This window comes from Mus pahari, chromosome 14 (assembly GCF_900095145.1).
Source record: "Mus pahari chromosome 14, PAHARI_EIJ_v1.1, whole genome shotgun sequence".
NCBI lineage: Eukaryota > Metazoa > Chordata > Mammalia > Rodentia > Muridae > Mus > Mus pahari.
The window spans coordinates 70316995-70328283 of NC_034603.1; the positions used below are offsets into that span (position 1 = coordinate 70316995).

The following is an 11289-nucleotide window of genomic DNA, read 5'->3' on the forward strand; positions in this document are numbered from 1 at the left end:
CTCCACTGGATCGGGCTTTAGAGTGCATGATATATAACAGCAATTTAATTTATTCTCAAGGATCTGTCACTTAAGTTGAAAAAATCCGGAATGCTCTTTCGGCCTGAGACAGTGGAGGGACTTGAGCTTATTTAGTGGGATGTGGGGAAACAACTGACTCAAAAAGCCCAACTCTTTGTAACGTAATTGCTTTCCTGAATCAATATTTTTAAAACAATTTTTTATTAGATATTTTCTTCATTTACATTTTTTAAATTATTTATTATCATATATAAGTACACTATAGTTGACTTCAGATGTAGCAGAAGAGGGCGTCAAATCTCATTACAGATGGTTGTAAGCCACTATGTGGTTGCTGGGATTTGAACTCAGGACCTTCGGAAGAGCAGTCAGTGCTTTTACCTGCTGAGCCATCTCACCAGCCCCCCTGAATCACTATTAAGAGGTGGACAATGAGCTCTACACGGATTGCTCAGACAAGCTGGAATTTACATGGGAAAACATCAGACCAAAGAGAGCGTGGCAGTCTTTAAGCATCAAGTGGATAAAATATATGAACATATTTAGTTATTTTATTTTATGTGTGTTTGTACATCACATGCATGCCTGGAGGTCAGAAGAGGGCACCGGGTCCTCTGGAGCTTGAGTTACAGGCGGTTGTGAACTGTGTGAGGTGCCATGTGGGTACTCAGAATGGAGCCTGGGTCCTCTGCAAGCGCAGCCAGTGCTCTTAGCTGCTGAACCATCGCTTCAGTCCCCAAATACTAACCCTTTTGCTCAGTACTAACCTAAGAATTTTGCTGAATACTGGGACAAAGATTACTGACTCTTAATCCAGAAATAATACTGAAAGTTAAAGAAAACAATCGCCTGCTTCACTCACTGAACTTTGAAGACTCGCTGACAGCTAGGCAGGTTTCCTCCAGCCATACCTGTGAGGGGCTGGGTGTCTTCCTCCTGGACTATGGTCTCCACCTCGGGGCCGTACACCTCCTCGGCCGTGGGGTAGTACTTCTTGTCCTCATGCAGCACCACCTCCATCCCGGGGTGGTCATCCTCGTGCTCTCCCACATCATCCTCGTCCTCATCCTCATCCATCTGAAGACAAGAGAGAGGAGGAGGACAGAGGGGGACCTTTTCCTGCCCTCTTCTGTGTGAGAGCTGCATCTGCATCTTCCTTCAAGTCCTGTGCTTGTGGGTTGGTCCCCACCCCTGGAAGGCCCTCCTCTCAAGGGACTGTGGGAGCCTTGGCTATGGCCAGTGCTGCTGCATCAAACTTGCCCCACTCTTAATGGGATGACTGGCCACAGTGAGATCAGATGAAAGAAAACAATCACAGCACAGCCAACTAAGAAAACAACAAACAAAACCCCCACTTTCTCCAAGGACAAAATCAGAAGCCAGAGGTAGAAATTAGGAACAAACCCTTATCTTTAAATTTTCACTTAACTTGACAAAACTGGGTTTAACAAATGATCTCAATGACAGGCAATAACAGGTATTGGTGAGAATGTGAAGCCCACACGGGCTGTGAATGGGGAAATGATGGTGCTGCTCTGGAAAGATCCACACTTCTTCAACATGTTCAGTCTAACACTAAATATAACCAAGCAAGTCTAGTCCTAGGCTCTGTCTTCGTCAAGTTTTCTCTTGCTGTGACAAAGCAACATGTTTAGGAGTGGAGAAACACTGGGATCAGAGTAAACGCAAGTCATGCAGGAGGTAACCACAGAGAACCTTCCAGATTATTTAAGTAATCTGATGATCCCCCCTCCTGTTTCTTAATGTGTGTGCATGTGTGAAGGCTGGCAGGCATTGGCCTCAGGAACATCAACTATCTCCTTTGAGATGCCTCTCATCTTAATGTGTGTGCATGTGTGAAGGCTGGCAGGCACTGGCCTCAGGAACATCAACTATCTCCTTTGAGATGCCTCTCACTGTGACCTGGGCTTGTGGATTAGCTAAAGCTGGCTGGCCATTCAGCTGCAGGATCCACCTGTTTCTATAAGAGCACACTACCACACCTGGCATCTTTATGGGTTCAGGGGATTGGACATAGATCCCCACGCTTAATCGACAACTAAGCTGTTGCTGCTGGTCTAGACTCTGCTTTTTCTAGAAGACTGGTTTTCAACTAGGATAATCTGCAGCTGCAATTTTAGCCCAGTGTCTGGGGTGTAAACCTCAGTACTGTCTGTGTGTAGGGAACACGGGGAGGACTCGACCCCACCCTTTTCCATCTTGGGAACATGCTGAGAGGAAGGTTGGTTAGGCACCTACTGCAGTAATTTGGGAAAGAGATGGTGACTGCATCAGGCATCTGTGAAGGTGGTGCGAGGAGGTTGTCCTAGAATCAAGTGTTTTCTAATAAATGAAAGTATGCTTAAAAGGAGAGAGGCCAGCCGGGCAGTGGTGGCGCATGCCTTTAATCCCAGCACTTTCAAGGCAGAGACAGGTGGATTTCTGAGTTCGAGGCTAGCCAGGACTATACAGAGAAACCCTGTCTCAAAAAAAAAAAAAAAAAGAAAAAGAAAAAAAAGAAAGAAAGAAAGAAAGAAAGAAAGAAAGAAAGAAAGAAAGAAAGAAAGAAAGAAAGAAAGAAAGAAAGAAAGAAAGAAAGAAAGAAAGCCATCTGACAGACTGGATACGATGACCAGTGTAGTATGCAGGGGTGAGGAGACGTGTAAAATGCAACTCTAGATCTGCTGGCCTCTGAAGAGAGGGCCTGGGAGAAGAAGCTAGCAGTAATGATTAAGAAGGAAGGGTCATAAGGGTGAAAGCCAGGGGCCTCCCTGGAAAACAAGGGAAGAGAAGACACGACGGAATGTCAGTTCACCAGGTCAAGTGAGACTGAGATGGACAGGCCAGGGGTCATAGTGACTTTGACAAGAACAGTGACCAAGGAGTAGGGTTAGAGCGGGCTGGAAATTTGGAAACAGCTTCAACAACTCTTCTGAGAAATGCATTTAGGGAAGAAAACAGGGAGGTGACTGAAGGTGGAATGGGGTCAGAAGAGGGCTAGGGTGGTACCAGAAATGGAACCCAGGTCGTCACACCTACTAGACAAATGCTATTGTATTTTACTGGGACTGGGTCTCACTAAGTTGCCCAGGCTGGCACTGAACTACCTACCTAGCTAGAATTATGAGCAAAGGGTTTTGGGGTTTGTTTGTTTGTTTGAGACAGGGTTTCTCTATGTAGCCCCCGCTGTCCTGGAGCTCACTCTGTAGCCCAGACCAGACATGTACTCACAGAGATCCACCTGCCTCTGCATTTGCTACCATGCCCTGAGTGAAGGTTCTAAGGTAAAATAACATGCTTGTACACTGTGGGATGACCCACTAGTGAGGGAGAGCTGATGGAGCAGGAGTGGGAGGGAGAAGTGCTGGGTGAAGGTCCTGAGTGGGGAGAAGGGATGGGGGATGGGAATTGGTTGACTGGAAAACAATTTGTCCACAAGAACAGAGCGGAAGGCATTGTGTGCAGTGAGCTGGGTAGATAAGGTGGTGGGCGTTTGTTTTCTTTCACACAAATTCCAAAATGTCAACCTGTTTTTTAGAAAAGAATGCAAATACCTGCAGTGGTGGGCTGCCTGGCCACCTCCTGCCATCTGTATGTTCTGTTTCTATTAAAGTGGCCTGAGATGACATCAGCGCTTTCAGCAGCCAAACATATCCTACTGGTAATGGCTCCAAAATAGCTACCAAGCCAGTGTCTGTCCCATACAGCTGAATGTATTAGGAGTGTAACCGTGGGCTTATGTAATAACTCCTGCCTCCTCTAACCATCTCCACTTGAGCACCATGCAGCAGCTCAAACAAGCATCCTTCAGCGTCCCCTTTGTCTGTTAACAGTGTTGCTCTAGCCCCTCAGCATCCTCACTCCCCTTCTCCCTCATATTCAAGCAGTGGTCCAAGCCCCCACCTTCACACAGAGGCTGGCAGTACTGCAAAGAAGCCCTGGCTGTCCCGGACCTCACTGAGTGGACCAGGCTGGCCATGGACTGCCTGCCTTGGCCTCTGCTGGAGTTCAAGGCGTGCATCCCCTCATCTGGCTCTTACTCTGCTTTCTATTCAAGGCCTTCATCTCTCTGACCTCTGCTTCGCACCCACGCTGTCCTCTAAGTACTAGACTTTGGTGATCTGGGGAAAAGATGGTTTACTAGTTAGTTACCTGTGGACCCTTCTTGCTGGAACCCTTCCCTCCAGAATGAACATCCTTCTTACAAACTCCTATGCATTAGAGCTCCAAATAGCTTTTTTTTTTTTTTTTTTAAAATCTTTTTGCTTCAAGACAGGGTTTTCTGTTTACGAAAACAATGCATAAAAAAAATAATAAAAAATTTTTCGAGACAGTTTTCTCTGTGTAGCCCTGGCTGTCCTGGAACTCACTCTGTAAAACAGACTGGCCTTGAACTCAGAGATCTGCCTGCCTCTGCCTTCAAATGCTGGGATTAAAGGTGTGAGCTACCACAGCCCAGTACAAATTCAATTTTAAGAGAATTTACTTAATTCTTTTTGTTGTTGTTGTTGTTCCATGGCCTCTCTTCTTAATCCTCCATCTTGGCAGAGCTAAGGACTAAATGTAGGGTACCGTGTGCTCACCAGGGAAGTACCCTGCCACTGAAGTATATCACCACGGTGGCTCTCAGCTTCCCTCAAGATTTCCCTAAAACCCCAGCAGGGTGCAATTCGTCATGAATATACTGAAGGTGCAAGCTAGTCTCCTTTACCAGCAGCTTCAACTTTCTTTTTCCTGGTGCTTCCATGCCTGGTGTCCCATGAATCTAACCCCTGCAGATCCACACTAACCCTTCTCACTGTCTGACAGTTTTATACATTTATATAATGAACTATCTATTCTCACCACACCCCTCTCATGCTCACTAGAATCATTCAGTGAGACCCTACTTCCCCTAAATCTACATTTTGCACATCAAGTTCTGAGTAATGCTAAAAGATGAAAGTTACTTTGGTGCCTGTTGGAGTTTCGATGCAAAGTGCCTCTCACTTGCTCATGTCTGAACCTCTGGCCCCAGTTGGTAGAATTGGTCTAGACTGTTGTGGACCATTGGAAGATGGAGTCTTGAGGCTTACAGTCCGGCTCCAGTTTCTGTCCTCTCTGTGCTTCCTGATACCCTGAAATATGACTAAGTAGTTGCAATAGAGCCAACTGCTGTTATGACTTCTCCACTGTGAGCAACAGTAGTCCTTTATATCGAGTCATAAATCCTTCCTCCTGTATCTGGCTCTTGCCAGGTATTTGGAATGACAAGAAACATAATAGTACCCCCTCCTTTTTAAAAAATAATATTTTTACTAATTCTTTGGTGTTTTTTTTTTTTTTTTTTTTTGAGACAGGATCTCATTTAGCTCAGGCTTTCCTCAAACTCATTATGGAACCAAGGCTGACTTTGAACTCCTTATTTCTAGCCTCCGTTTCTAAATGCTGGGATTACATACATTCCCAGCTTTATGGTGGAGTGCCTTTTGAAAGCCATTTCAAACCATTCTGGACATTATTGCCCGTTCCTAAACCGTTGCAACAGGAACTGCCCCCCACCCCTTCATATGCCTCTTTTTTTTTTTTTTTTTAAGATTTATTTATTTATTATATGTAAGTACACTGTAGCTGTCTTCAGACACTGCAGAAGAGGGCATCAGATTTTGTTACGGATGGTTGTGAGCCACCATGTGGTTGCTGGGATTTGAACTCCAGACCTTTGGAAGAACAGTCGGGTGCTCTTACCCACTGAGCCATCTCACCAGCCCTCATATGCTCTTTTAAAATCAGGGCTTAGGAAGGAGTTCCGAGGGCAGACATGCTAACACAGTTGTCTCCCCATGATGAGTGGGCGTCATTCCTTTTTGTCAAAAGTTACAGCCAGGAACTCAAAGAGCTATTACAGAACCATTTCTAGAACTCAGATCAAACCCAACTCATGAATGAAACCCCATACACCCACTTTTAAACTTTAGGAGCCAATATAAAATCCCCATACAAGTCATATAAACACTCCAACAGTAGCCAAGCTGTTAGTCCCAGAACTTGCAGGCAGAGGCAGGCTGGTCGATGTGAGTCCCAGGGTAGCCAGGACACAGTCTGTGCCTGTCTTGAAACCCAGGGAAGACTAGAGGTGCGTGCAGGTCACTGTGGGAACGCTGTCTGTAAAGAGAGGGATGAAGACAACAGTGTTTGTTTTACCTCATCAAGATCTTTTGTCTCTCTTCCCAGTTCATCATCATCTTCATCAGAATCAAGCTCTGGTCCAATATAATTCCCAAATTCATCATACAAGTCAGTATCCATGATGCTAAAATTCAAGGAGAAAAGAGTTAGGGTTTGGCAAGTAACGAAAGCCTGCACCACACACCCTTACCTTTCCCAACATGTGGTGACTGAGTGACTGACCAGTCTACTGAATCGTGTCCCCAGACTGCAGACTTTTCTCTACTTCTCTGCCCTGGTTCATTCTATCTTCTTATTGCCCACACTCTGTTATTAGGGACATTCTTTGTTGCCCAAGCTGGCCTCAAACTCTATGTAGTTCATGCTGGTCTTAAATTTCTGATCCTCCTGCCTTAGCCTCCTAAGTGGTGGGGTTACAAACATAGGCCCAGGCCTAGCTTTATTTAAACATTTTATTTATCTATTTTTATTCTCTCTGTATGGGTGCTTTGCCTGCATAGATATCTGGGTACCATGCTCATAGGCACACATTGCCCACAGAAGCCAGATCCCCTGGAACTGGAATTGCAGACAGCTGTATGCTAACATGTGGATGACGAGAGTAGAACCTGAGTCCTTTGAAAGAGCAGTCAGTGGTCATAACCACTGAGACATCTTTCTAGTCCCATCTGGCTTTATTTTTACTTTTAAAAATAGGTTCTCACTGTTACCCCCAAGTTGGCCTTCAACTCTAGATCCTCTACTTCTGCCCGCCACGTGCTGACATAACAAGTGTACAACCTAGTCCACCTATTCCCTTTCTGCATTTATTTAATCAGTTAACCGTGTGTGTGTGTGTGTGTGTGTGTGTGTGTGTGTGTGTAATTTTATGCAGTGGATCTTTTGGGAACATGATGATTGTCATGTGAGTGCTAGGATCTGACTCCAAGTCTTCATGGTTGCCTAGGAGGTACTCTGAAATGCTAAACTATCTTTCCAGCATCTCACTTAAAAAAAAAAAAAAATAACATCTCAAAATATCACAATGCAATCATCAAAATAAAAATTAATATCAGCAGGTTATACTACCTAATATACAGGCTCCACCAAGTTTGAAAAACTGTTCCAGTCACAAACTACAGAGTCAAGGACATAAACTAGGATAAACATAAACTTGACTTTCACAACTTGACACTTTTTCAGATTACAAACCAATGCTTTTGACGACTCTCCCTTCATGTGGCTTTGCCTCTGCTCTGAGAGGTACACAATTCCAACTTGTCCTCAATGATGAGTCTAACTTTGACCCTTAATTATGGTGACAGCGGACATGCTTGTCAAAATTTACTCATTTTCCCTTAGTGATGGGTAAGAACTCATTGTTCTCACAGCTCTTTCAAAGGACCCAGGTTCGAATCTCATCAATCACATGTTATCTTACAATTGTCTGCAATGCCAGTAGAATTTTCCCCCACTTCAACGACTGAAATTCTGTTCAAAGAAACAGTTTAGATCCCACCCTACAAGCATTCCCAGCCCCTCAGCCTCTCACTCTCTTCAGTATCTTCTGTCCCAAATGCTAGGTAACTGTTGTTATTCTAAAAAACAATTTTACGGCTTTCGAGCAACAAAAACCAGAGCAAGGGAAAAGCATCAGGCCCTGGGGTTAAAGACCTCGATCCATCCTATCTTCGCCTCATTTCTAAGGATCACGTAACTCAAAGAAGTTAGTTCACCTCCTCAGAGTGATTTATCATGGCCTAAAACCTTATAAAGGCAATGAGTAAGTACCTAGCTATGCAGCCTGATGACCTGAGTTCAGTCCTGGAAACCCACCGAAAAGCCACATATGGTAGTGTGAGTGTCTGTGATCCTAGACAGCCTACAAGAAATGGGAGGCAGAGATTCTCTGAAGCTCAGAGCCGGCTAGCTTGGTATTGGCAGTAACAGGGAGATAGGACCAAACCCTGAAGGTTGTCCTCTGATCTCCACCTGCAAGCCACAGCACACCTGACCCTCACTCACTACACAGAAACACACAAACACACACAAAGAGAAATACACAAAGTGTGATTATCCAATAGGATCTTATACCCGTGATCCTACATATATCCTGAGATATGAGAGACCCTGTCTCAAACAACAAGTAACAAGTGTTGGTCCTAACAAAGCTTGACCTTCTTGAGCATGGGAATCTCCGTGCTCCTTTGTGTACACACGCCAAAGCACCGTGCACAAATAGACACTTAGTAACGTTAACGGAGTGGAATGCTTTGTTCTGAAATTCTGGTATTTCTTACAGTATTACTGAATACCTCAGTGACGTCTGCTGAGGACTGACTGTAAATAAAATGCAGAATTAAGAGTGCCAATCACAGCCGGGCGTGGTGGCTCACGCCTTTAATCCCAGCACTTGGGAGGCAGAGGCAGGCGGATTTCTGAGTTCGAGGCCAGCCTGGCCTACAGAGTGAGTCCCAGGACAGCCACCAATATACAGAGAAACCCTGTCTCGAAAAACAAAAACAAAAACAAAAAAGAGTGCCAATCACTGGTAATTAAATGTAAATCATTATGGAGATTCTGATATACCTACTGTTTTTATTTCTAAGAGGCTACCACAATTATGTTCATTGTATTCTCTCAAGATTCCCAACACAAATTTCTTAACTCACTCTTCTCCTTTAATGTCACCTATTTGTCACTCCACATATACTTACCAAGCCACCCTTACACTAATCTCTTAGTGTGTGGTTGGGTGCTTAAGTTCGAATCCTGGGCCTCACACTCTACTAAACACTTCTCCACCGAGTTACACCCCCCGCCTAAGTAAATCAAGGTTATGCCTGAGTAGTACTTAGGGAACATGTGTCTGTCCCGCTACTGATAAATGTTAATAGTAAAATGGGAGCAAAATGACAACAGTGCCTGGGACAAAATAGGCCCTCAATACGTTTTGCTAGTTTTGTTGGGGGGGGGTGGCTTTGGGTAGGGGAGTGAATTAATGACATGCTTAGTTTAAGTAAAGCTACTCTCTAACCCAAACTGCATCTTCCCGCTCCAACGCAGATTCTCAAAGGAATGCTGAAATCTTTCCTGTTTTTGGCATTTTGAACCAGACCCACTGCTTAGCCTTGACCGTGCACCAATATTCCTGCCTGTATCTCCGGAGCGGAAGAATTAGGCACTCGCCATCAGTCAGCTCGGATGCAGAATAGTTTGAAGATGGAGACAGTCTGGCGGTGAAGCAGGCACCGATGGAAGGGGGAGTGGCAGGGGCCTGGGTCTTTACAGCGCCACCTCTACTAAGGGACAGGATCTTAACCACGTTGGGGACCGCGGAAACCCCGGAATCGACGGTGTGTGCGTGCGTTGGGAGTTGGGGGTCTTTCATTCTCTTTCCCACGCCAGAATTCAATTTACGCGTTCGTTACGCGAAAGGGATAAGTACTATATAAATCGCCTCTTCCCAAGCTCATGTTTCGCTCGTTCCCCAACCGCCGAGAGTCCCCGTCCCAGCCAGCTCACCCGCCGACTGCTCAGCCGAGTCCCCGGAGTCCGCTGCCTGAGCCCGCGCTTCCGCCGCACGCTGCGACAACGCCGGCGCCCGGCACTAGGAAGGACCCCGAGCGCGTCGCCGGACCGCCTCGCCTCCGAGGACAGCTCTGCCTAAAGAACAGCTTCGAGAAAGTCTGGCCCCGGAGACAGAAACGGGAAAGGCCAACTTGTTGGTCCTCAAAACGAAGCGTGGACTGCTCCAGAAAAAAGCAAGGCCGGAGGATTCACGAATCCGATCAGGCGCCTTGGGACAGCCTGAAAGGAGGGCCTTCGGGCCGGTCACGTGGGCAGGCTAGTGTCGCCGTTGCTAGGCAACAGCCGCTGTTGAGCGGGCGATGCAATAAGGTGTTCTACCAGATCGGGGGTTTCTCGAGAGAAAGCAGGGGGACCAAAACTGGGGCTGCTGGGTGAGGGTTTAGGGACAGTAAAGGGGATTGCTTTAGTCGTCCTATAATTGGAGAAGGCTTAGAATTCGACAGAGAAGTGGGTCGGGTGGCGAGAGTCTGTAGTCTCTATTGCTCCAGAGGCTGAGCCTAGATCATGAGCTCAGAAGTTTTGGAAAAAACAAACTAGGCTACTTAGCGAGATCTCCCCACCCCCAAAATATTGCTTAGGATCTGAGACTCTTGAGTACAATTGTTGGCTGAGTAACACAGCCCACTTCTTGGCGTTCCATTTCCCATCGTTGGGGTCGAGGATGGCTGTGGATTTGCTTACGGACCAGCTCATTTCCTGCCCTAGGGCTGATCATGAGTGAACTACGGTATCTAGCTCCGGCTCACCAGGATTCTGAGGTGGAAAGAGGTATCATAAGTAAATATCAGAACCCAGACGGGAACACACAGATTCCTGTGAAAACAGCCCCACCGGTCACATACCGGGAGGCTGCAGGACTTAAGTGGTAGGACTGGAGATAATGCCTACACAGCACACATTTGCCTGCAGCTCTGCGCTGCTCAGGGATTGGGGGATGGAAACCACTGAGCTTTCTCCTTACACTTCTCAACTTCCTGCTTTGTCGTTGTTTTTGGTTGAGGTGATTTTTTTTTTTTTCTCCATTAAAAACATTTAGTGAAGTGTGAAATTTTGTCCTTCAGCTGGAGTAGATAATAAAAGAAACCTCTGTCTCTGTCTCTGTCCCTCTCCCCCCTCCCCTTCCCTGTTTCCCCTTTTCCCCTCTACCCTCTCCCCTTCCCTGTCTCCCCTCTCCCTCCCCCTCTTCTTCTCCCGCTCTCTGTTTCTTCTTGGTAATAACCTGACATAGAGAAATCCTATGTGAAAGAATGAAGAATCAGAAATCTGAACTCCAGGGGCTGGTGAGATGGCTCAGTGGGTAAGAGCACCCGACTCCTCTTCCGAAGGTCCAGAGTTCAAATCCCAGCAACCACACGGTGGCTCACAACCATCCGTAACAAGATCTGACTCCCTTTTCTGGAGTGTCTGAAGACAGCTACAGTGTACTTAAATATAATAAATAAATCTTAAAAAAAAAAAAAAAAGAAATCTGAACTCCAAATTGCCTCCTCAGATGAAGCTAAATATAATAAATAAATCTTAAAAAAAAAA

The 11289-nt window shown here is 45.8% G+C and overlaps 1 protein-coding gene across 3 annotated transcripts in view; it reads right to left on the reverse strand.

Annotated features, from left to right (window-relative positions):
- Eftud2 (elongation factor Tu GTP binding domain containing 2) overlaps nt 1-9775 on the reverse strand; it is a 42855-nt gene extending 33080 nt beyond the window's left edge. Inside the window, exons 1-3 of one of the 3 annotated variants that reach the window (XM_021211400.1) lie at nt 9694-9775; nt 6205-6313; nt 933-1098 (exon numbers count right to left, since the gene is read on the reverse strand). In XM_021211400.1, coding sequence (XP_021067059.1) covers nt 933-1098; nt 6205-6309 — 271 coding nt within the window. In that variant the 5' untranslated portion in view covers nt 6310-6313; nt 9694-9775. The remainder of the gene's footprint in view (nt 1-932; nt 1099-6204; nt 6314-9693) is intronic. The other 2 variants (XM_029545914.1, XM_029545913.1) reach the window with 2 other exon arrangements.
- Between the last annotated feature and the right edge of the window lie 1514 nt (nt 9776-11289).